Source organism: Xyrauchen texanus, chromosome 17 (assembly GCF_025860055.1).
Source record: "Xyrauchen texanus isolate HMW12.3.18 chromosome 17, RBS_HiC_50CHRs, whole genome shotgun sequence".
NCBI lineage: Eukaryota > Metazoa > Chordata > Actinopteri > Cypriniformes > Catostomidae > Xyrauchen > Xyrauchen texanus.
In genome coordinates this window covers 28128898-28156397 of record NC_068292.1, presented here as the reverse complement: position 1 = coordinate 28156397, position 27500 = coordinate 28128898, and the positions used below count along the sequence as shown (strand labels likewise).

The following is a 27500-nucleotide window of genomic DNA, read 5'->3' as shown; positions in this document are numbered from 1 at the left end:
ACATACTACATGTTAATTTTATTACTGAATGGGACGAAAATGCTCCGCACATCCGTTAAATAGCCTCCGATAATATAAAAAGAGTCTGTAGTTAAATCTGTACTTGCCAAGTTGTGCAGTTGCTGTTGTGGGCGCATGTCTGCTCTCCCCTTCCTCTCTCCCCTTCCTCTCTCTTTCAGAATGTGTGACGTGAAGGCAGTTACCCCATAGATGCTCGTAGAGGTCTGAGGGACAGGCGGAGCCCACTTATCACACGCGCACTTCTGCAAAACAAGACAATCTGAGAACAGTTTTTTTCGGTGTGGGGGACTCTTCTCTCATCACGCTAATTAAAACAATGCCATCAATGAGCAACATGAATATATTCATTCTGGCGGCACTTTTTTCTATGGTTTTGGCCGAAATATCACCTCGGCTGAAATTCACCGTATTGGGTAAGAATACTTTTTTCAATTATAGACAACATACGGATTATTGGACAGTGCTGGAAATGTATCCTACCTAAACCGCACCGGTCTCCTATGTCTACCCTTAAAGATTATTTTATCCTTGAAAAGCGTGTTAAGCATTTTTTATTGCGTATTATATCAGAGAAAATATCAAATGATATTTCATCGTTACTAAATGGAAGAAGGCCTAGATTCATTGCTTAACATTGTTGTTTTGAAAAACGACTTAGACTCATATTCACGTCATGACTACATCATGACGTGTAGCCTGTGTGATATTAACAATGATGAATGGTATTATGTATTACCACAGTACATGCAGAGCGTCAATTACTGACATGTTCTGACTTACTTATTAAACAACATTGGATAAAAGTGCTGCGTAGTGCTGGTATATGTCCAATAGGGCCTACGTCTTTATAAAATAAAATCGAAGGTTTAAATAATGGAATGGGATTCTTTTTTTACCGTGTATAGCCATAGTAGCATCCCTTTAACATATGTTAAGGTCCGTTCAGATAGATCGCGTTCTTGCGTTAAAACAACATGACGCAGTGCAACGAATAGCCTAATGCTGCAGGTGTCTCGAGGCGCGCTTTTAAAAGCTGACGTATTATGTCTGGCACGGCGTCTATAAGCGGTGTTCATGCGCGAGACGCTTAAACAACAGCAAGACGCGGCGCAACGGTCAAAGTCGTGGACAAGCAATTGAAAAACACAACAGGAAAAAACAAGTTTCGTGTTAACGGCCCCTTAGTTGTGTGAGGATTGGTAAAGTGTGATTAGTTACAGTGTTGGAACGTAGGAGTAAACCATTCCTCTTTTCTAAACATGCCATGGCTATTTTGAAAATAAGCTTTTTTTTTTTTTAAATGCACGTTCATAAAGAATAGGCCTGCGCTGCATGTGGGTTTGTTGTAAGAAAAACACAAGCGCATTCTACAGAGCTGCTGTGCAGGTGCACGAGCTGACGCAAATGACGGCACTGCTGCAGTAACTGGGGCATTTCCAAAACACAAGGCAGAAATGCTCACTCTTGCAAAGGCAGAACTGGCCATGGAAAATTCCACGAAAATTAACAGTATTGTTTATTCCAAGCACGTCCACAGGCTTCGCAATCGATACAGCCAACGGGGTTCACGCAATTCACGACTTATGCTCGTTTGAAAACCTTAACATGCTAACAGTTACCCCTTAGTGGTACGTGTTATTACAACCATTCACAACTACAGATAGAAGAAACACAACGTTTGACTAAGTGAGAGATGCATTTGTGGTTTGGCGTAAATCTCCCTGACTCCCACAGGCAGCAGGCTGCTGGTCATGACCGCCCACTTCAGCACCCTGGATAACGACGTTTCTCGAATCCCCAATTCAGCGCACGTCTTCTCTGAAATCACGAAGGATGCGGCGGGGGAAACAAATAATTGGATGAGCTAAAGAACACGGTGTAACAAAGAACGTCAACCTTAAATGCAAATAGAAACCGGATCAGATTGCTTTGAAAGATTTTTAAGATCGACCTTATCGAAGCCCCCTCTCCAAATCGCCAAATTAGACCGACATAAACACCTGTTGCAACGTCATAGTCTACTGTGGAATAGCTCATCTTGAAGCATGTTTATAGGCTACAGTTCGGTGAAAATAATTTATAATTTTACATACAAAAGTAGCCTACCCATGACTACATTTGACAGTTTTGGGAAAAGGTTAGTAAAGGAAGAATGCGCACAAATGTGACATAAGCCCAAAGTAGGCTATAGGCTACATCGGTTTTGACGCGAACGCTCAGCGTCAGTCGAACGCGAGACTGTCAAAATAGACTCAATGGCTGTCTCATTTGTCGGCCGCATACGTCATCGAGGCTGTCTCGTTTCAGAAAAGTGAGAAGGACACTTCTCCAAATAGACTTGGAATGCGACCTTCTTTCACGGGACTTTTGAGGATGCATGAGGTGTAGGCTATCCTTTGTGGGCACTCAAAACCCACAATTATTTGCTCAACGGAAATGGACATCATTTGTCTAAATAAAATTATTCCAGTTTGCTCGGAAAATGATGTTCAAACGCAAGTAGGCCTAATGTTTATTCCCATGTTGAAGTACCTCAGTAGATGGGTGCAGAGTATATAATATGTATAATTAAAGTCATATATTATTAAAATAAAGTATTATAGACTAAAAGTACACCTCTAAAATCTATTTTCATTTCTCTCTACATCATTAGGCTATAATATTCCCTTCCTAAGGGACTTTGTTTCCTTATCACTGAAAGCACTCGCGCTTGTTAAAGAGTGGCGTGTTGTCATAGCAACCGTGTTACATTCTGTTTCCGTTTGTTTTACGAAGGCCGTCTCGTTTAAACAATACTTGTTTAAAGAGGACAATCGGTATACTGCAGTCTTCAAAGAACGTGTCCTACCTAGCGGCCTTTGAAACGAGACACAGCCACAACCAATTTGACGGTAATCAGGCGCATGCGTGTTACGGCACGCTGGACAATTTCTCTTCTGGTGTAACCACTGATTTATATATATATAGAATGTCTTATAAGAATGACCCATAAGAATGTCTTTATATTCCTTCAGACTCAAATTATACAAATGCAGGTATATCCTGACCTCCTTACACACTTTGTTGTTTTGACTTTTTCTCCTGTTATTTATTGGCGATTTCTTCGTGACCGCAATGGCTCAAATATGAGTTTTGCCACCTTGTGGCTCCACAAATTCATGCAAATAATTACAATACAAGCGCATTCTGCGCGTTCAAATAAATAATTGGTTGCATGCACTGATCTATATATATATATATATAGATCAGTGGCTGCATGCCTTCAGTGCTCGAGCACTCTACTGATGACGAGATTTGCGTCACTCAATCTACAGCATTTGTGGCATAAAGTTGATTACCACAAATATTAATTTAGACACTCACCTCCTTAAAAAAAAATAAAAAGCAAGGTTCGAGGAAAATGAAAGTGAATGTGGCCAATTTCTGGAGGGTTTAGGGTTTACTTATAATTTTATAAAACCACAAATTATTCTTCTGATAAATCTTTTAATAATTTGAGATGTTACGTTGTTTAAATTGTCATTTTTACAGTTAATTTAGGGTTTAAGGGTTTGTTGACATTACATTGTTACAGTAACTAAGTTGTAAGATATAACTTTACACAGAAAAGTTTAGTAAGTAAACTTATAAAATTAAATTAATTTTACATGCATATCCTTTATGTGAGTATGTTAACATGAAATATTTGGTCCCAATTCACTTACATTGTAAGTGCCTCACTGGAACCCAGATTTGTACTTTTTTTAAAGAAAAAGAGGGGCAAGTCAAAATAAACTTTTGTGATAATCAATATTATGCCACAAATGCTGTCGATTGAGCTCAACTCTTATTGTGGCACTGCGTCTAGTTTTCTTTGGCGCAAGGATACATCAGTGTGAACAGCCCCTTAGGGATTTCAGGTATTTTACCAGATGCACATTATACATTTTCACTATATTTCACTATGTTTGTTTGTTTTTCTTTTAGAATCACCTCGGTTTCACTTCATGAAACCAGAGAACTACACAACGATGTACCACCAACAGGGATCTGATGTCCTATATGTGGGGGGCATGGGGGTAATCTATAAGCTCACCTTCAGTGACAAAGGAGTGCATGACATGCAGGTATGGGGGTCTGACACCATAAACTAGAACCAAGCTAGAACACTGCTCTAAATCCTGACCTAGATAGCTGGTATTCTCTATGCAATACAAAACTGTGCTATTATTTATGGAACAGAACAATAACTTAAAATGGAAACTCTGTGAAATAATTATTTATGGTAACATAAAAGCCTAATTTCTCACCAAGGAGAGATAATTACAGTGCAGTCTCTCAAAAAGTGCACAAGGGATGAATGTTACATAAAGAAGGTATGAGAAATCACAAAACATAATGTAACCAAATTCTACAATTTCCTAAATAATAATAATAACTCAATATGTTAAACAACCATCATGTTAATTAAGCCTTTATTATTACAACTGTAATACAATAATACATATAAGAAACAACCACTTTTAGTGTTTGAATCAATCATATCACTCACTACACACTGTGTGAAATGTTTATATTTGCTTATTTTATTCCGTTTACATGTAGGAAATGATAAACAGTTTGCTTAATAATTCCACATCTGGATAATTGCTGCAATATCATACATGGTAAATTTCCTCCTCTATGATATTGCATTATATTAGTTGTGTACAGTATGTTAACTTAATTGCAAAAATACTTGAATATCCATGAATGAGAATAAACCTGAAATAGGAATGTGTTTCAGTCACAATTAACATTCTGTAGTTTAGAGATGATTTAGAGACATTTAGAATGTTACAAATTGCTATTTCTATTAAAATAAATGTTGTATTCTTTACATGTTCAGTTTTCCAAGAATTTTCTTGCAGCAATGCAGGTCTTTGGCATTTAGAAGCTACTAGTCTGTTTCTCAAACTAAAGACTGTGGTTTACTTGTTTTTTGTCATGCATCTGAACCGTCCTCCTTCCTCTCTATCCTGGTTAGAGATAATTTTTTTCATAACAGTAATACATGGAATAGCCATCATCTCTCTAAAACAATAGACTTTTGGAGAAAATTTAATTTGTTTTTGCCTATTTTTGAAAAACTATTTTACTTGCAAGCGTAAAGCCACTTAACAACTCAGCAAATGGGGAAAGGAACCATTGTATTTTGAATTTTCAACTGTTCTAATAATAAGAACATTTTATTAAAGGGTAACTAAACACCTGCTCAGAGTCTGACTCCACCCACTAGAAATATTTGAAAATGCTGGAAAAGTGGGCAGACCCCGGCAGGGATAGAGGGAACGAACCGAGTGCGGGGGGCACCTGAGACTCGTAGTGACGGATTAATTGACAGCTGTTGTCAGACTCTATGTTATTATTATTCCTCACACGGTCGCAAGACGACATGTACATGAATCTGGCGTGGTGAGCTGGAACCTGCTTACGTCAGCTGTCACCACTTACGTCACGAAGTACCGCAACAGCCAATAGGAAAATTCAACTGCAGTAGCCACCTTTCAACCGGAAGAGGGCAGCACTCAGACGTTTTTACACCATATATTGTACAATTAAAACACTTTATACACAAATGTCAAAAAAATTACTTGAATCAATGACCAGTACTAATAAAGCCCCATGCTTACAGATCATTAACTAAAAAAAGTTGGTTTAGGGTTTAGTTACCCTTTAAGTACCAAATTAGCCCTTTAGAATACTTTTGTAAGGAATAGGTGACACAGTATATGTTTGCTAACACAGAAAAGATTGAGTAAATACCACTTCAAATCGTTGCAATGTACTGTTTTCATTAAATGAAAATAATAATTTTCATTTAATGATGTTGGCAGTATTTTTGATCAATTTAATGCATTGTTGGTGAAAGGAAGCATCAGTTTCTTTCATGAACAAAAATGTTTTTGTGTTCTAAATATGGAAGCGTAAATACTATACTTTATATAATATAATTTTCATAAAGTAACTTGAAACAATTGCTTGAATAGTTTTTTTGCAAACTACTTATTTATATAGTCATAATCTTTCTCAGTAGTTCTACTTGTACTCAGCTGAATTATTTCTTCAGTAGCAGTGCTTTTAATTAACTAAATGTAATATGTACTCTTTCCACCACTGTCAAGAATATAGCTCTGATGATATTAGTACATTTCATACATCCACTGATTTTTTTTCTAAGAAAGGATTCTAATAATAGAGTATATACTGTATGTACAAGGCTATGACTAGTAATGCTGATGTGCACACAGATCCCTGTGCTGATGGATGAGAATGCAAAACAGACATGTGTCTCTAAATCAGCAGCACGGAAGGTAAGAGAGACTTTCAAACCAGTTCTAGTATTTCTACTTCAATAATAATAATACTTGATATTTTAACCTACAGTATATTGTATATTTCATAGTTCCCCACGTTTTACAGTGTAAAAAAAAAATCTGTTCAAAGATGTCAGGAGGCAGATGCTGTAGCTTCTAACAAAGCTTTGTGATTCAATTTACTCTCAAACCTGACAGTGTAAAAGAAATTACAACTGAAATGAGTCCAGTCACCCATTTATTATAAACCATCTATGTGAATTACATTCAGCAGGTTTAGTTGGATTATAAATACATATTTAAGTCTGAAATTCAAATGTTTTTGAGCATAAGTTTATAACCAGACTCTACTCATTAGGGTAGCTGGAGCCAATCTGGATACACATTATACAGAAATAGTCATCCATGATGAGCAGTTCAACACTCAGACTTGACTGAATGAGGCTGTTTTTTAAGGTTAATGGCACAGACAAAAGGGCTCCTTTAAAAGAGAAAATGAAGATGGTGGCTTTTGCTAAGTCATTTATGTAAAAAATAAAAATAATTAAATATAGAAAAAGAAAGAAAAAAGACCATTGTGCCCACAAAAGGATTATATGCTGTTATGAGTGATTGTATTTTCTGCTATTTATGATATATAATTTGTTAGATTTGCTGTATATCAAACCATACTTAAGCTTCCCATAAATTTCAAGTTGTATGGTTTCATCTTTCTGTAGCATGAGTGTGATAATTTCATCACTGTAATTGAGAGAGTTGGCGACTCCTTCGTGGTGTGTGGGACTAGAGCAGGTGCTCCTAAATGTTGGCTCCTGGTAAGATGCATTTTCACTAATTATCTATATGTATTTCAGATGTGTAGACAAACCCACAGGTGTTCTTAAGATTAGAATGTGTCTTTCAAGTCCAGAATTACAGAAACAACAGCACTTAATGGTGAAGTGTGTAACCAAATAGAATTGCAAAAATTATAATTGTTTTCAAATAGATTTTCCAAACATTCCCACCTTCTGCATTTAGTCGGACAAACAGACAGTCCCACCCCAAACTCACGCTATTGTTTGAGCCAAAGTTGGTGTGTCAAGCTGGTCGGTATGCTCAAACAAACAGAAATTATTTCAACAAATTTAACAAACTACAAACTTCAGCTTTAAAACACTAGAATATCTGTGTGCACACCCCACATTTGGTACTTATTGATGCATTTCTAACTAAGAGCTAAAAGCATAAATATCATGTTCCTTTAAAGAAATAGTTCACCCAAAGAAATTTATTTTTGCTCACCCTCATGCCATGCCAGATGTGTATGGCTTTCTCTCTTCTGCTAAATACAAATTCATATTTTTAGAATAAAATCTGTTGGTACATTCAATGTAAGTGAATGGTGATAATGAAACTCAAAAATCATATTAAGGCAGCATAAAAGAAATCCATATGACTCCAGTTGTTAAATTTGTGTCTTTAGAGGTGATATGATAGTTGTGGGTGAGAAACAGATCAATATTTTAGTCCTTTTTTCTATAAATTTACCTCCTAAGGTCTCTTTCTAAGTTCTTCTTTTTTGTTTTGGTTTTGTTGATTATAATTCTTTGTACATATCGCTACCTACTGAGAAGAGAGGAGAATTTATAGTAAGAAAGGACTTATATATTGATCTGTTTTTCAAACACATCTGACATATCTCTTCTGCAGACATTGATTTAACAACTGGAGTCTTATGGATTGCACATACGCATCTGGGATGTCATGAGGGTGAGAAAATTATGAAAGAATTTGTATTTTTGGGTGAACTGTTCCTTTCATTTCAAAAAGCATTATCAGTGACAAACTTAAGAGATGTTAGATATTGCAGTTGTAAACTATTTTGAGCACTTAAACTGTAAGCTTTACATTTAATTTCAATTAAGAGAGAAAGCGAAAGACAATGAGAACTCGGAGCTCAGCATTCAAAGAATATACCGTATGTACCTGTTACTGTGCATTATCATACAAATTCTCATGACCTTGTGTGATGTCACTCTCACCCTCTTTGCATTGGGTATGAGTGGGTTTCCTGAATCACTGTGCTGGGATTAGAACCTGACAGAGCTGAAAGCAATATCATAAAAATAACTTTTGACTTCCTGAAATGAGGGACACACATTTAACTGATTAATAATAATATGGAAAAGAAGATGGGAACATTTTAATTTTTCTAGCTGTTTCAGCACATCCTGATCATTTCCTCTTCTTGCTAGAATTTTCAAGCTGCAATGTGTGTGGTTTTCTTATAAAAAGCCTAGTACTGACAAACGTACTGATTAATCACATCACCTCTCTTACCCAGGTGAATGACAGTGTACTGATGGACATGCAGCAGGAAATATCAGTGTCTGAGATCTTGGCACCTTTCCCCTCTCAGCGCTCCATCAGTCTGTCAGCAGGTAAATGGAGAGGAATTGAGGGAGAGAAAATGAAGATGTATAGAGGAAGATTTATATTCATGTTTTTCCCCATTGCAGTGGGCATTTGCTGCATAAAGAGCTCACCCAAAATAACAATTCTCTCATCAGTTACTCAACCTCATGCCTTTCCATATGTGTATGACTTTCTTTCTTCTGCTGAACACAAAAAAAAGATTTTTAGAAGAATATTTCAGCTATGTAGTATGTCCTCACAATGTAAGTGAATTGTGACCAATATTTTGAAGCTTCAAAAGCATGTAAAGGCAGCATAAAAGTTATCCATATGACTCGGGTGGTTAAATCCATGTCTACAGTAGTGATATACAACAAGTTGGGGTGAGTAACATATCAATAATTAACCCCTTACTATCAATCTCCACATTCACATTTTTTCTTTTGTTTTTGTTAATACATCTTCTTTGTGCATATCGCAACCTACTAGACAGTGAGGAGAATTTCTAATAAAATCTGACTCAATTATTGATCTGTTTCTCACCCACACCTATAATATCACTTCTAAAGAAATGGATTTAACTACTGTAGTCGTATGGATTACTTTTATGCTGCCTTTATCGGCATTATGGACGTTCAAAAGTTTGGACAAATGGACCAGCAGAGCTGAAAATATTCACAAATTATAATTTGTGTTCTGCTGAAGAAAGAAAGTCATACACTTCTGGAATGGCATGAGGGTGAGCAAAATGATGAGAGACTTTTCATTTTGGGGTGAACTGTCCCTTTAAGTGCAGCAGATGAAAAATATATGTATTCTCACCTGGCATGATACAACCTCTCTCAGAAAAGAGATAATGATTTGTTACACACAAAATATATAGACAAGCAATAGTTATGATGAGCAATGACTTACAAGGACTGAATGTATGATGAGGTGTGCATCAGAGGAAATAAAAAATGAACCCTGTTGAATATCAAAAAGAGAGATCTCACCCCCATCTTTAATCTGCTAAATGTCAGATAAAAGTGTATTATTTTATTTGCCATGTGTGGTTAGCAGAGCTGAAAGGTCAACACTGATCCTGAAAGAACTTTGTGCCTTCACAATCTCTCTATAAGTCAGATGCGTAAAGTAGAAGCATTCGGATGAACAGACAATCAGTGATGTCTGTTAAGAGGGACAGGGTTTAAATCTTCTAAATGCATGTCACTGCTTTGTGTGTGTTTACTGCCCTCTTTTTAGAGTCAAACATTGGTTGAAATTCATTTTGATCAAAGTTTGTAAGAAACTTAAAGGAGACTTTGATGGAAGGAATTTGAAAGGACATCAAGTCACACAAGTTTGGCTAATAGATACACTTTTCTTTCTCTGCCCCTCTCTTTTAGGTGGAAATCTGCACTCTGCCCTATCAGCGGTTGCCGGGCAGACTGGCTCTATCCATCGCACCTACGGCTCCAAAAAGCTGTTGAAGTCAGAGAGTAAATGGTTACAGAGTGAGTAGGCCGAGTTGTTCTCCACACTGCATAGCAGTTTACTATTGTAGGATTTGTAAGGGCCAAGGGCTCCAAGCATGTTCTGTCAGCTCACTCTATTCTAGTTCACTGGCTTATTTGTTTGTTTTTGAAAATAATCTGGAACTGGCCAAGTTTTATAGTGTAAAAAACATCTGTTGAAAGATGTCAGAAGGCAGATGCTGTGTCCTTTGTTCATGTTCCACCCTTCATGTCAGTGGCTGAGTCAATGTTCCTGTGTTGGGCTGTTCACATAAACAGATGTATATGGGAAGTGCCACAGAACCACAATGTTCACATTCTTCTGGGAAATCTACAAATATATTATTTGCAGTTGTTCTGTGCACTAAGCATTATGCTGGGATAGGAGTATTTTTATATTTGAAAAAAATCACACATATAAGTTAAGGTTCAAAATAGTGGCTTTTAAATCCAACACAAATCGAAGTTTTATTCCATGAAATCAAGAAATGTGCTCTCGCCCTCTCTCTCTCTCACCTATCTCAGATCCTCAGTTTGCAGGAGCTGCTGTGATTCCACACAGCGAGAAACTCAAAGATGAGATCTATTTCTTCTTTAGTGAGGTCAACAGTTCAGCAAGTCTCGATGAAGTGCCATACAAGGCTCGGATAGGACGTGTCTGCATGGTAACAAGCTGCTGCTTTAACCATTACTTGTTCATACAAACTGCCATGAGGACTCAAGATTTCTGATAACCTTGTGTGTGTGTGTGTCTGTGGCTCAGGTTGATGAGGGAGGTCTTCCGAATGTATTGCCAAACTCCTGGACTACATTTCTGAAGGCACGTGTGATGTGTGGGAAAGCTGAAACTCCTGTTCAGTACAACAACCTCAAGCAGACGTTCGTTCTGACATCTGACCATCTCCGCATTGGGGTGATGTACGGCCTCTTCTCCAATGCCTGGTAAGTGGAAGTTATGTCAGAGACAGTTTTGGCAAGCATTCATCATCAGGCTGTTGATTAATACCTCTATCTGGCACTGGTACACTAAACACATAGTACACCAAAAAATCTAACCCTGCCAATTTTTAACTCAAACGTTGATGTCAACATTGTTAGTTCCTCAACAAAAACATAATTTCAAGGAAATTGTGCTGTGTTTATTGTTGTGTAGTGTGTTTCCATGTTTATGTTTATTTTATTATTACAGGAACACAACTGTAGTTTGTGCATACTCTATTGAGGACATTGACAACTCCTTTTCTACATCTAAACTGAGGGGCTACAACTCACCATTGGCTTCACCACGTCCTGGAACGGTAGAACGCACCAACACTCAGGGGTTTTCAAACAGGGTTCCAGGGACACTTAGAGAGCCACAAGGGGGTGTTAAGGAGTCTACAGAAAATTTCAGAGAAATAAAAAAAAAAAGCTTCATTCTCTTTCAACAACTGGTCAGAAATCAAGAAATTAATTACAATTATTCAATTTTATTAACAAGACCATTTTTAACAGTAAAAATAAAATAACAAATCTGCATATACTTTTTTCTCCCAATATGGCATGCCCAATTCCCAATGTGCTTATAAGTCTTCGTGGTCGTGTAGTGACTCACCTCAATTCGGTGGTTGAGGACGAATCCCAGCTGCCTCCGTGTCTGAGACCGTCAACCCACGCATCTTATCACGTGGATTTTTGAGCTCGTTGCCACGGAGATATAGCCCGTGTAGAGGCTTCACGCCATCCAACACGTCATTTACGCTCAACTAACCATGCACACCACCGAGAACTAACCACATTATAGTGACCATGAGGAGGTTTCCCCATGTGAGTCTACCCTCCCTAGCAACCGGGTCAATTTGGTTGCTTAGAAGACCTGGCTGTTGTCACTCAGCACGCCCTGTGAGCGAGCTCCAGGGCTGGTAGCCAGCATCTTTACCACCGAGCTACCCAGGCCCCCCCAACAATTGTCTGTACTTGTTATGCATCTTGAAAGGGATGTTCTCCTTACCGTGTTTGCCTTCAGCTTCATCAATGGGGGTTGTTAGGTAATATGCTCCATAAAGCTGCTTTGGAACAATATCTATTGAGAAGTAAATATTTTCCTGATAATATTCTTCTTTAAAATATCTTCTTTTTGCTTTAGTACATTATGACAATATAAATGCTAATAGTTTAATTTTGGAAACATAACACTTACTACTTTTCTCAAACAGTATAAATGGGGCTTTAAACATTAAAATATATATATAGCTACCTTTATATTTGGGAAGGGGTTCCCTTGCAAGGGGATCATCATACTTGGGAACCTTGGCATGAAAAAGTTTGAAAACCCATGCTGTACAACATTAACCAGAAAAGGCTAAATCAGGTGCCAGTGTACAAATGTACCAACAAGCATATTGAAATTCACATTATGGATGTTAAACATGTGTTATATAATTTGTTTAGCTGTATTATATTAATATATTTAACATTGGAATATTCTGTTTTTTGTTTTGTTTTGTTTTTTGGTCTACTTTTACCCAGTGTGCTTTCAGGAATAACACAGCAGCTCATAACCAGAAGATTCTGAATGTGATCAAGGATCATCCTGAGATTGAGGACATGATCAGGCCAGTCGGGGATGGTCCTCTGGATTTGCCATTACAAGACCATTTCACCTACATTGTGGCCGACACAGTCCTTGCTGTCAATGCTGAACACTTCACCGTCATTTATCTGGGCACAGGTTCTGAGAATTGCAGAAAATGTTTTTAAAGCTAAAGAGTATTTAATTATTTTTCAATACTATAATATTTATTTTCCAATACAATTTTCCTATGTCCCTTGTGCAGAGAGTGGTAAAGTCCTGAAGGTGCTCCATACCATAGAAGGAGCCTTTATCATTGCACAGTATTCCTTATTCCATGATGATAATCCCATCATCAACATGGCTATTGACTCCAAAAAGGTAGAGGTGCACTTTAAAGAGGCTAACCTGCAGTGGTAGGACACATTTTACACTGTAATCTTGTATCTTTAATTATATTAAGCTTAGAATCACTACTACTTAGTTTTACTCTGCAGTGTCAAGACTAATATATATATATAAAATTATGTTTGATAGGAGCCAGGTGGCACCTTATATCTCTGTATTCTGCTTTGTGCCAGGGTCATCTCTATGTTGGCACAGATATAGAAGTTCAGCGCCTCCCTCTGGCTGACTGTGGTCATTATGGGGTCAGCTGCCGGGAATGCATCCTTTCTCGAGATCCATATTGTGCATGGAATGCGAACAAGAGAAAGTGTACTGCTATCCCAGCAGACTACAACTTTAGCACTGGGTATATACGCACTCACAACTATCCCAAAACAATAATATCGAACATGATTTCAATGAGGGCATTTGTTTTGCAGCCAAAGTAAACTAATTTTCATATTGTTATGTTTTCCCTTTTTGAAAACAGGATGCTTATTCAGACCCTTGAACACTCCAATGCTTCAGTCTGTGGAGAAGTTATAGGTAGGTTGTACAAAAAGACTGAAACCCCTTTAACATGGCAACTTGTCTAAACTAATCTAATCAAGAAGTTTTCAAACTGAGATCCAAGGACCCTACGGGGTGCTAGTGGGTGTGCAAAAAGTTTCAGAAAAACAAAATGGAAAATAAGTTAGCATTTACCAAATTTGATATTTGAATTAATGAGATTAAACATGATTATTTTATTCTATTGGCTTCTGCAGTTTAAAAACAAATAAAAATGACATATATTAATCTGCATTTAGTTTCATATATTATAAAAAAAAAAAAAAAAGATAAATACCTTTATTTCTAAGTGAAACAACTTCTTGCAACGTACATAATTTCCAGAATAGTTTTTTGTGTTGTACTGTATCTTTCTTCTTAACATGCTCACTGTGGGTTCTAAGGCAATATTTTAAGCTGTTTTTCTATTTATTCTGAAAAGCAGAGAAATATATTTGTATTTTTTAGTTAAAATAATTATCTTCAGGTTTATATGTGGATAAACTGTCAACTTTATATGTAATTTATTTAATCAAATCATTTCAAAATAATAATACTTTTAATTAACTTTGGCTGTAGTACAATGACAATATAAAAGACTATTATATAATTTCAAAAATAACATGTTGTGTTCATAATATCACACTTACTGTTGTACTCAAACAGAATAAATTGTTTTTTAGAGCCTTTATTGTAATATTTTAGATAAGGGGTTATCGTTCTTCATCATGTTTGTGGGTTCTTGGCATCAGAAGGTTTGAAAATCCCCAATCTTATCAATGAAAGCACTGAAGAAGTTAAAAGATTTCCAAATAGTTTTTCTTTTCTGCTCACTGAAACCCAGTCTAGCATTCCTTCTAAATCTAGCTTTTATTACATTTCTAAATATAGCTTTTTTTCCCCTTTCACCCTGTCATTTATGCCCAGTACTATTAAATATATTTGTTTGTTCAAGACACAACAGGATATTCATCATTGTTCATGCCTTAGAAAATAGCTTCTTTCTGAGCATATACTTTACACAATGTAGGGCAAAATAAAATCCTAAAACTGAATCATAGCAATATTTTTTTTCATATTGGTCATGGTGAATGTCTGGGAGTTGAGAGAAAGGTTTGATCCGGGTAAAATTAACCATGGTTTTACTGTAGTAATATTGAAGTAACCATGTTTATTTCTGTGGTTACTATGATTTTACTACAAAATGTCATGGCAATACTATTGTTACTGGAGTAAAATCATGGATAATTTTTGTAAGGTAAGATTATGGTTAGGTTTAGAGGTAGGGATTAGTGTATGTTATCAATGGTACTCTAAATAAACACAATAAACTATAAACACACTGCCATTTAACTAGGAGTACAAATAGTATCTGCCTCTATTTGCACCGGGATGTAAATAGCATCAAACTCTATTTATACTTGGTGCAAATAAGATGAATTTTTAATAAAAGTATTTTACTAAAATTTTTACTTTCACCCTGGGGTACAGCTCCAAAGGCACGTAGTACCATCCCAAAAGAGGTGTTAGTGGATAAAGATGGACCAGTACTGCTACCATGCCCTGTGCATTCATACCATGCCACATACCGCTGGGAGAAAGACAACTGCATCAAGCTATATCCTTGCACCATTTCTGGCTCTTCCTGCATGCTCGCACCAACCCCTGACCTGCCCCTGAAGGAGGGCGTGTTTCGCTGCATGGCGGAGGAGAGTGGGCTGAGACAGGAGGTCGTGTCCTATAAGCTGGTTTTCAACAGTGGGCCCCTCTCCCCCTCGCTAGCCTCCACTGTGGGATCTGCTCTGCTGCTGGCTGCTGTGGCACTCTGGCTCCTGTAAATCATCAACTAAATGCTGAGGGGTGAGAAGGTAAAAAAGACAAGTGGAAGTTTTATGCTAAGGTCAGCAGAGCATGAGTACTAAGGCCTGTCCAACTAAACTGCAGGGGATCAGCTGATCTCTGTATAAACTCTATCTCTTGTTTTGTATTTGGAGCAATCACACATTTTTTTTTTTAAAGGCCGAGAAAATGCCTGAAATAGTTTCATTTTGCAAAATGCTATCATACCAATCATACCAACTCCAGTGTTCTGTACTGTATACACAAACTTATCTAAACTAAATATTTAATGCCATGCGCCTGAAAGTAAACATTTAGCTTTCAACTATACTGTATATTCATATATCTAATACATGGGGGATTTATACTTCAAAATACATGCTTGCAGAATGTCAGTGTCATCCTACATCCTGAGAAACCATCAGACAGTTTTTGTCAATTTCATTTCATTTCATTACTACTGTAGAATTGCTTAAGTTACAGGTGCATATTTGTTGGATATGCTGTTTTAAATCCTTGTATTTTCCATTGTGTGCCATAAGTTCTAATGCCTTAAAACAAGGATGAGTCCCTTTAAGCTGTAAGGGCCCCATCCTAAGCACAACTTGCAAACTGAGCAAAACCTGCAGAATCTGCTGTCTTTTATCCTAAGCATTAAGTATTCCGGCCTGACATTGCTTCAGCATCAGGGCTCAATGCTAAGGATTTTTTTCTACTGGACTGGTTGGGCCAGTGCTATTACTGGCCCTGTCAAAATTGAATAGCTGTTTTAACCATCATGGCTTTAAAAAAATATATCCGAAGATAAATAGTTTGTACATATCTTATGTTTTTAATACACTGTCCCCCAGGGGCCTGGGTAGCTCAGCGAGTAAAGGTGCTGACTACCACCCCTGGAGTCGTAAGTTCGAATCCAGGGTGTGCTGAGTGACTCCAGCCTAAGCAAAAAAATTGGCCTGGTTGCTAGGGAGGGGAGAGTCACATGGGGTAACCTCCTTGTGGTCACTATAATGTGGTTCACTCTCGGTGGGGCGTGTGGTGAGTTGTGCATAGATGCTGCGGAGAATCCTCCACACACGCTATGTCTCCACGATAACGTGCTAAATAAAAATGTGATAAGATGCATGGACTGATGGTCTCAGATGCGGAGGCAACTGAGATTCGTCATCCGCCACCCAGATTAAGGCAAATCACTATGCCACCATGAGGCCTTGGAGTGCATTGGAATTGGGCTTTCCAAATTGGGGAAAAAAGGGGAGAAAAAATACAAAATACATTGTCCCCCAATTGGATCACATTTATAATTTGCAAGACATGATTTATGCCTTATGTAATCCCATATATGCGCTTTACAGATATAAATTCATAAATACATCATATAAACCTCAGCCGTCCTGCCATTTACACATGTGTTTTTAAGCTAAGAGTTCTGTGGAGGAGATGATGGGTCACCCGTTTAGTCATGCTGTCATGCAACTTTAGCCCATGTGTAGTGTTTTCACAAGAAGGATCAAAGATTTAGTCACTGAGTTAAAGATTTGATTATTGGCTGAGAGAACAGACTTGCTACTAAATCGGTTGTGATGTGTAATATACAGTAGGTAGATGTTAGGCCTAACCTGTGAATTAATCAGACAAGACCAATACAGACTGATATACAAAGAACAAAAACAAAAATACATGTATGGTCTAGAATTGAGAAATGTAACAGGTGTTTTATGAGGATGATATGAAGTAGACTGTTTCAAATATTCATCTTCACCCTGCAGCCGAACAGATCTGATAATAATAACCTACTAGCCATAGTGATCTTGCTTCTTTTCATATCAAAGAGCATTATCATCTCGGATTAATGTTTACGTTTTGAAGCATTACCTAATTAAATGTACTGTATACTTGTATTTTGGATATTGAGCAGCTCGTGATTTCCAGACATGTGTATAACTGGGGTTTCACTAAGTTTATTACATCTCATTCGGTGCTTCATCTATAAAGGCGAATTAATGTGAGAAAATATGTTTATTTTTTACTGTGGGAATAAAACTAGCGCTCTGTCCCTTTACGAGAGCACATGCATATTAAACAATCTATGCTGCATGGAGAGTGATAATGAGACATGGATTTTCAGTCCTATAGAAAAAAATCTGTTGTTCCCTTGTGACTCAGTCCACTTGACATTGCGTATATTAACGCATATGGGGGAGTGCCTTCATACATGACCTATTTGAAACCTCTCTACAATAACGCCAATATTCTAATATTGGCTTTGGTGTTTGAACACCGCCTGTTTTGGCGCAAAACTAACCGCTATAAAAACAGGTGCACAGACACCATTTCCTCAGAATTTCTTCCATCATGACAGCATTCATCTCTTGTCTCGAAGCCCTCTACCCTTCGCCATCGATACACACAAGTCAGTGGACGGAATCTTCACGGCAACGAGAAGACGCTCCACTCCCCTGCAGTGCTCTGGCGAACATCTCCTCTTGTGAACCTTCAGGTATCACAGTAGGAAGGCAGAGTAGGATTAATTTTAGGTGGATTTCATTGGCGTGTGGATTGCACATGCCGCATGAGCCCCTCAATCTCCACGAAGTGCATGTTTCTCAGTACGCTATGTGCGAGACCAGCTCCAGCCCTCTGAAGGAGTGTGCGGCCTCATCTGGTTTGGCGGATCTGATGCTGGGGATGATGACGATGTTATGTCTCTCGCCGCATCAGGCAAATGGTCAGTGGATGATGCTGCCGCCCCTGCCCCCAGAGAGGGTGAGGAACGTGTATGCGCCACTGACGGGGAGATGCACCACGTCCTTACAAGGGCGGTCGAAGAGCCTCACCCTGACTGGTCTCCTCCAGAGGAACCTGAACAGTCTCAGCTCGATGAATGTTTCCAGCAGTCCAGACACCGTCAAACAGCAGCATCCTGCACAATTCTTCCCTGAAGTTCATAACGAAATATCCAAGTCCTGGTGCGCAACCTTATAAGGCGCGCTCGCACAGTGACGCCATCGTCTTTCATGTGGATCACGGGAAAGAAAACGGTCATGCCCAATTACCGCCTGTGGAGGACGCGGTAGCGGCACAACTCTGCCCAGCGAGTAACATGTACATTCTTCCGAACAGTGTCGACAAACGTCCGCATTGGCGGGAAAAGCTTACCAAGCAGCAGAATAACGTGAATCAGCACTCCACTCAATGGCGGTGCTCCAGGGCAGAAATGGGTAATAAGGAAAAAGCTACTTTTTGGATGCTCCAGTGTTTCGAGCCAGCGCCCCACTAAAAGCCCCATACCTGCTGCCTCACAGGCACCTGCATATCAGCATGTGCAGCAAAAGCATCCTGATGGGCTCAACCCTTTGAAGCGCAAAGCAGAGCCCACAATTCCCTCCGGGTCTGGTCCAAAAAAGGCACGATTGGAGATGCAAAACACTTTTCCCCCATCTCCCCACCATTGTTTTGTCAGGAAAGGAATATTTTTGTTCATAATATTGTTTAAAATGTTGTTTGTGTCTTCCACTCAAATAAATGTAATAAAAAATTCAATAATTGCAAAAAAGATTACAGCATTTGTTGCAAATGCACGAGATGCTCACACATTCTCAATAAAGAGCCCCTTTTTCCTCTTCAAAGCACACACATTATTCGCAACTGCTTCCCTATAATGAGCGTCGCATCATATCATATGGTGAGCAAACCAAATTGCCCTCTATCCCATTACGCGGATGTGTGGTGAGCCCTAACGGGTATTTCAGAATGGGTGCAAAAACGATCGAACATGGTTATACGATCCAATTTTGCACACTGGCCACCCCGTTTCAACTGCGTTTCTGTGTGTCGAGCCGAAATAAATCGATCGTGAAAAAAACTAGAGATTGTGCCAAATTGTCAAACACAAAAAGGGTTTTACAGCCGTTATTTTCTTGTTCCAAAGAAAGATGGTGGGCTTCGACCAATTCTGGATCTGAGACATTGAAATCACGCACTCATAAAGAGCCCATTCAAAATTATTACTCCAAAACTGATCTTATCGCATGCCCACACAATTGGTTTGCATTGATAGATCTGAAGGATGCGTAATTTCATATCCAAATTGTACAACATAACAGGATGTTTTTGAGATTCGCGTTCAAGGGAACAGTGTATCAATTCTAAGTCCTGCCCTTCGTACTTTCTTTGGCTCCTCGCACATTCACAAAGTGCATCGGTGTGGTTCTCGCCCCTCTGAGACCGAGCAGCATGCGCAACTTGAACTACCTCGCCGATTGGCTGTTACTGCCGCAATCAGAGGCTTTGTTATGCCAGCCCAGACATACTGCTTCAGCCATTCTACAGTGTCTGTCTCAGTTCAAACTGGGGAAAACATTTCCACTGAAACTTGTTTCAGAAAGCATTGGGATTCCCGCATTTTACCAGTGAGGTGTCGTGTTGGGGCAAGTTGTCACGCAGTGCCTAAAGCCATTGGCTCTATTTCTAGCCTAAAATCTTTTCAGTCAGAAATATAAAATTGGCATGTCCTGGATCGCTCGGACAACATGACCGTTGAGGTATATATAAACCGCCAAGGCGGAATTCAGGAGACTTCACCCTCAAACTGTATTGAGGATTTGGGAAATATCTGGCAAAGCAGAAATCGATTTATTTGCCTCAGTGGAGAATACCCACTGTCCCCTCTGGTACTCAAAATCCCAAGTTATCAGGCAGAAAGTGGTGACCGTGAATGCTTCCAACACAGGTTGGGGGGTGGTGTGTGATGGACACCCAACTTCTGGCACCTGGACAGGTGTGAGGAGGGCGTGGCACATCAACCACTTAGAGCTATCATCTGTAATTCTAGCCTTAAAGGCTTTCAGTCAGAAATAGTGAGCTGTCATGTCCTGGTTTGCTCAGTCAACATGACAGTCGTGGCATATATAAACAGCCAAGGCGGATTTCATTCACCGGGACTGTCGAGAATGACACTTTGCCTCCTCCTATGGAGCGAGCATCATCTCTCCCTGAGAGTGACATATGTCTCAGGCCACCTGAATTACGCCGCAGGCCTATTGTCATGCTAAGGGTTGAGACCGGGCGAATGGAGACTTCATCCTCAAACTGTACTGAGGATTTGGGAAATATTCGGCAAAGCAGAAATGTATCTATTTGCCTCAGTGGAGAATGCCCACTGTCCCCTCTTTTATTCGAAGTCCCAAGCCCCGCTGGGAAGGGATACAATGGCACACAAATGGTCGGCGAAACACAAATAAGCGTTTCCTCTGGTATGCCTGATCCACTCTGTCATATGCAAAGTCTGAGAGGACAATGAAATGGTTCTATTAGTTGCACCTAAATGTCCCAACCAGTCATGGTTTCCAGAAATGATGAGATGCTGTACAGCTCATCATGGGAAATATCACTGAGGAGGGATCTCCTCTCTTAGGCACAAGGCACAATCTGACATCCCCAGCCCCAGCTGTGGAACCTGCATGTGTGACCCCTGAAAGGAGTGCACTATACGTGCCAGAACTGATGCATTCTGTCATGAACACCATTTTACAAGCCAGAGCACCATCCACAAGCCTCTATACACTAAAATGGAAGGTGTTCACTGATTGGTGTCTCTCACACAGCAAGGACCCAGTAAACTGCCCCATACATCATATTCTAATATTTCTTCAAGAGCGATTAGACACAGGACTCACCCCATCAACGCTCAAAGTGTATGTGGCAACTATATCTGCGTATCACGCACATGAAACCAGTACCTCTATAGGCAAGCATGATTTAATCATAAAGGTAATTTAAGGAGCAAGACGATTAAACCCACCTCGGCCGGCTACAGTCCTGACTTGGGACTTAACTTTAGTCCTAAAAGCGCTTGCAGGGCCCCCCTTCGAGCCTTTGGACTCTGTTGACTTGAGCATGCTCTCCACTAAGACCGCACTACTGCTGTCTCTGGACTCAATAAAATGGGTATGTGACATGCATGCATTATCAGTCGACAATTCATGTTGAGTTTGACCCCGGTCTTTCAAGAACCACTGTCAAACCCAGGAAAGTCTATGTACCCAAGGTCCTGACCACACCCTTCAAAGCGCAGGTGGCTCAACTTCAGACCTCCTCCATTTAATTCAGATGGATTTGTTATGCCCGGTGTGGGCGCTACAAGCATATGTTGAGTGCACCCACCAGTTCAGACTATCTGATCAGCTCTTTATATGCTATGGAGGATGCACTAAAGTAATGTCCGTCTCCAAGCAAAGACTTCTCACTGGATTGTCACAGTGAGCATGGCCTCCTCATGGGCATAGATGAATGGTGTGTCCTTACAAGACATATGTTTTGCAGCAGGGATAGTCCTCACAAAACACATTCCCAAGGTTTTACAACCTAGACGTAACGTCTCTTTCTTCACAAGTCCTCTCTGTTTAGAGCACTTGCTATTCACTGGCCATATATATATATATATATATATATATATATATATATATATATATATATATATATATATATACTTATGCCCTTCCCTTTAAGTATGGGCTCCCCATCATTTACACAACTGCCTGCATTCAGGCTGTTATAATTCCATAAAGTCACAAGCACTTTATTACAAATAAATTCCCTTCCCTTCTGGGTTCATAAGGAGTTCATTCATATTATATGACTATAGTTCATATATTCGTTATGAGTGCTCTCCCCCTGGCCATCACGAGTATCACTCACTGCAGCATAATCATGCCGTCCCATAAGGCTGATAAAAATACATTCCCGGCTTGTATAGCTAATGTGCATGTGCCTTCTAGAGTTAATTGACAGGTGATGTCTGTATCTAAAAGGTGATTGGCTCTTTTAACTCTAAGGCAGGACTTACTTTTTACATTCATTGACCGTTGACATCTAAATTATCTCTGTTTTAAGTAACAAGTCACTAGCTGACCGATTCAATATAAAAAATAAATTAGACATAACAAAGCAGACAGTTTATACTGAACCAACACAGATTCAACTGCTTTTGCTCAGCTGGTGAACAGGACAATGAGAGGAATTAGAGAGTTTATCTTGCGTCACTGTGTTTAAAAATAAATAAAAAAAAAGACACTCTTGCATCCTTAATGCCTGTGCTTTTCGCAACATTTTGATTTTTAAAACTTTTACTTTGCGTTCATATGAACTGAATTATTGGGCAAATAAGCTTAAATAGGTGTGATTTAGAGTTGCATTTTGTAATTGCAGTGAAAAGAGGGTTGTGATCAGTCTTAATTATAATGTTGATATAATTGTAAGTCTCTTAATATGCTGTACTTCACCATTGATGCCTATTGGAATAGAGAGTATTCTGCACTAGTGTTCAGAGTGTACATTTGTTATGACATTTAATTTCAACATCAACCACCAATAAAATCCTATGTTGGCTAAAGGTATGGAAAAAATATACATATAGTAAAAGTAAATATGCTCTCAAGAGAACTTTATAACTAGCACAATTGCCTACAGTAGCCCACTAATTGCCTACACCCCTAATACCACCCCACCATCTACCACCCTTTCTCTGTTTTTCTCTCTCTCTCAGAGCTGACCCCAAATGCCAATTCTATTTTTAACCTATTTTTGAACTTGTTCTTCACTGTATGAACAGGAGTGAGACAACGGTTTTGTTTAACAATGCAATTAAATTAAATCATCACTAATCAACAGAAGGTGCATTTTATTTTTACACAATGTTGGTTAACTTTTATTATTTATTTGTAGTTGCTTGTTTTGTGTACATTTGTTTCTTACTCTATTCCTTCATTTTATATGTAATCTGATTACTCACAATCTTGAGCAGGAATATGTATAAAAGGAATGGTCTTTGCTTAATCAACAGTTTCATTGTCTTATACCTTATTACGTGTGTCATAAACAAAAGCCATGTAAATAGTCCTTGGACTGAATGCAACATTAATTTACACATTAATGCATTAGCTACGTATGCTAGCTTGTGCTAACCTTCTGTTTGCATGCTGAATGCCACAGCTCTGTGTACTTGTACCTCTGTCTCTTGGTCCATAATGTGCAATAGGCTACTGCACTAAAGGTTTAGTGCCAAACAGATGTTGTCTCATTTTTGTCAGAGAGCTTACTGTTTCATTGTGCTTCTAAGCCAAATGTTTAATTTTCTGTTACACATATTGCAGAATACCAGCCGCGGTCCATGCATTTTAAGTCCAGGCCTTCAGTGTGATTCATGCCGTTAAGAAAATACAGTTTCACAATGAATAATACGCCCTCTGCCTTTGGGCATCATACATTATGTTGCAGCTAAATAATAATATCAACTGACATTTTAAAAACACGTCCACACACGAAAACCAGAACTTGAAATGATACTTAATGATCAAGCAAGCCTAATTTTAACTGCAGCATGATTGTTTTGTGAAATGAACGTCACAAATCATAATTTTTCATATGAATCTACCAAGGAGATCTATAATGCCTGGAAAAATCTATCTAATAATATTTACAATTTAAATGTTGCGTGAACCCTGTTTCGTCAGGGTTTCATTTTCTGTTACACATATTGCAGAATACCAGCCGTGGTCCATGCATTTTAAGTCCAGGCCTCTGCAGGTTATGTGCGTTCCATTCAAGTTGGATGAGGGATATTCCTACTTGATATCTCTGACCGTAAATGCATTCCATTCCCTGATATTCTGAACTGCAACGCTCCCGTTAGCTAAGCAGGGGTTTGACTCTCATTGGAGATGTCTCCTGGAAACCCAACTGATAAACAATACTGCAGCGCTAGCATTTGTGCTTCAGGAGTACGATTATCAAAATAGATTATAATGTTTTATACACCTGTTTCTGCAGGCGTTTGTTAATCTTGCTTTAATATCATGTAATGTGGAAACAAACTCATTTATCGATATTACTTGATAAAATACAATTTTATCACTTCATATATCTCCCTGAGTGTGTCCTGTTTGTGTGACATCATGCCCCTGCATCTCGGTGAAATCGAAGTTGACAATTTCTGCACGAGCCTACAAGTTGTAATTCTTACTTCAAGATGCATTCCATTGCACTTTTCCTAGTAGGAAGTTGTAAAATCTGACTTTTCGAATATAATGGAACGCAGAACTACTTTTCAAAACTTGATCCAACAGTATTTGTGCATTCTATTTGTTTCAGAAGTCAGAGCTCCGAGTTATTTTCAGAGTTACGAGACCGGAACTGACAAATGCAGCGCCCCATGTCAGAATTCTTTCTCAGATGAACTCAGAGGACCACGAGTTTAGAAAGCAAGATGGCTGCGATCGTCTGTAGTATGCTGTGGGTCTAAAAAAAAATGTTGGCACTTTTGTGTCCAATTTAGTATGTCGCATACACAATACTATATTACCATTGCCTATAGGCATGTAGACTACTGTTTATGTTGTTAGACTATTGCTTTGATATAGTTTCAGCGGATTCAAGGGCTATACAAAGGGAGGTTACTAGCTTACACAGCTTTATTAACAAATCTAAAGATCTAATAATGTAACAAGCATTTTGGTTTAAGAAGACAGTAGCTACTTCACTCCTGTTATCATTATTTAACAAGTTATCCATAATGTTAACATACCTTCTCCGCTTTCTGTCATCTTCCTCGAGGTCTCTTAGGTGAAGGGCATACTTATTTTGTAGCTCTCTGTACTGCGAAAGAGCTAGTGCAACAATTACTTTCCTGGAGGCATCCATCTTTTTTTACGTGTGTAAATGGAACGCATCCAACTCTGATTTCTTTTTTCTTTTTTTTACGGATATGAAGTCGATCCGAGCCCCGTGCTCTGACTTCCGAGTCAAACGGAATGCAGAATTCTCCAGCAGTCTAATTTACATTTACAAAACTCCTGATGTTGCTTTAACAATGCAAAAAGCACTTACCAATTTACTTAAAGTGAAAATCCATCCCCTTTCATCACATGGTCATGCAGAACATCTCGTGTTTTTAAATCCATAAGGATCTCTTTTTCAATGGCGATATTGGCAGTGATGATGAGCTTGTGCTCTTTGCTTTCAAATTACTTACATCACTTAAAGCATGATTGCATCACTCAAGGCCAGCTAGAAGGCCTCGACCAGGACATTTCCTAAAGATCACACCCACCAAGAACAAAAAAATCAATCTGATTGTCTGATGAATCTGTCAATCTGAATTTAGTTGCACATTCATTTGCACTGTTGAGGGATTCTGTGGAAATTCTGAAGCCCTAATGGGGTGGAACTCAGACTCACGTGCTGCTTCGGATTCGGGCATGCAATTTGTGAAACAGCTGTCACACTTCGCTTGTAAGCATCAAGGAATAAATTCTGACTGGACCAACTTTTAGTTTTTCTCCATTTGTTTGTAGATTAATTAAGAGTGGAAAGTGATTAAAAAAACATATAGGAAAAAATGTGATTGCGAATGAAAGGATGAAAAATATGTATTTATTTATTTGGCATGTTAGGCCAGCAGAGAAGGCTTTGCTGGCTCTGAGAATTCGCCACTGCAGAATAAACATAGACACATACATACTCAAAATCACTTCCGGCATTCTAAATGACACAGGATTCTTCAATGTAACATTAAAATGTGTAGATCACATAAAGTAATAACAATGAAGAAAACTTTTACATCTTTCTTTTTTAATTTTGTAAAGTTATAATCACTGTTAATCACCTGTCATCTGCTATGATGTGTGTTTTTTGCCCAAGACGCTTGCCACGGTTGACTGCTCAAAGCATCTCGCAGTTGCATAGGCTTGCACTTATGGATTCGTATTCAATAAATGGTTGCCAAGTCATACATTTTTTAAAGGGATCAAAAACCTTGTTATATACAGAAACATATACATTACTGTGCATTAAAATAAATATAAAAAAATACTCCCCTGCAAGCGTTAATTTCCTTCAGTGTGAAATATAGTCCTGAATATGCATCATTATTTCAGAGAAGCAGCATACAGTAACTTTTGTGCTGATGAGTAATGCAGAGCAAGTTGAAGTCTCTTCAGCTTTCCTCAAGTATATTAGATGTTGACTGTACATCTGTTGTTTTAATTACTTTGGTATGATTTTCACCAGGGGCGATTCTAGGGTCAGAGCTTTAGGGGTGCTGAGCACCCAATGAGCCCCACTGCCACCACCCACCCTCTTTTCACACAAAAATAAAAAAATATGTCTTTTGAAAAATAACTTTATCATTTTAACATTGGTTCAACTAACTCCAAAATCACACACAGACAGCCCCCTGTAACAAACACAAAACCTTCTTCACTCAGCTGGTTTTCCTGACTGTTAACTCCATGTGCCTCCTTTTGTATCAACAGTCATCAGATTGGTTAGATTAGATTCAACTTTATTGTCATTGAACAAAGTAACAGGTAGTTGGACAACAAAATGTAATTCATCTTCTGTAAATTATTTACAAAAAATGGTTCTTGAAAGGCTCTTTGTAGTGTGCCAAACTGAGTATGAGGGTATTGAGACAGCTTTAACTGTTTAGGACCAGTGTCCTTATCCCCCAAGCCTGAACAGCTCTCTTCTGTCTCTGCTGCTTTGGCTTGGTGGTCTCTATGTTGCACTCCCTCTGTCTCTTCATTTCTTTCACTAGTCAATTCCCTCTCATCCCTTATGGACTCTCCCTGTTGTTTTCCTCCTCCTTTATTATGAAAAAATGTGGTGTAAAATAATGTTACAAAAAGTAAATGTAATATAGGCTACTTAATGCCAATAAGTTAGTATAGGAGTATGAGTAGTTACTCTTTTGCTTGCCACTATTCACTATATGTCAATTTATTGTTGTTGTTTCCTCACCTGGTTCTTCCTGCATGCTCTCCCTTTCCCTTTCTCCTTCTCCATCTCCCTGACTTGGCACTGACAATCATACACAAATATATTGTAGGCAGGAGAGTTGAGGTCAGTTTGTCATGTCACAAAAAT

General features: G+C 38.6%; 1 protein-coding gene across 1 annotated transcript; it reads left to right on the top strand.

Moving 5' to 3' along the window:
• Positions 1 to 230: 230 nt before the first annotated feature.
• LOC127658478 (semaphorin-7A-like) lies at positions 231 to 26415 on the top strand. The gene is made up of 14 exons (XM_052147797.1): positions 231 to 434; positions 3988 to 4127; positions 6291 to 6353; positions 7076 to 7171; positions 8683 to 8779; positions 10142 to 10249; positions 10775 to 10914; positions 11013 to 11191; positions 11439 to 11547; positions 12758 to 12959; positions 13066 to 13181; positions 13382 to 13554; positions 13678 to 13733; positions 15228 to 26415. The coding sequence occupies exons 1-14, from the start codon at positions 338 to 340 to the stop codon at positions 15572 to 15574; spliced, it is 1923 nt and encodes a 640-aa protein (XP_052003757.1). The 5' UTR covers positions 231 to 337; the 3' UTR covers positions 15575 to 26415.
• Positions 26416 to 27500: the final 1085 nt, after the last annotated feature.

Bases quoted from the DNA above. Each gene is read 5' to 3' on its own strand.
- LOC127658478 (XM_052147797.1), top strand. From the start codon at position 338: ATGCCATCAATGAGCAACATGAATATATTCATTCTGGCGGCACTTTTT. The intron at 13,182-13,381 runs GTAGAGGTGCAC...GCTTTGTGCCAG, and splicing joins TGGCTATTGACTCCAAAAAG to GGTCATCTCTATGTTGGCAC. The intron at 13,734-15,227 runs GTAGGTTGTACA...CCTGGGGTACAG, and splicing joins AGTCTGTGGAGAAGTTATAG to CTCCAAAGGCACGTAGTACC.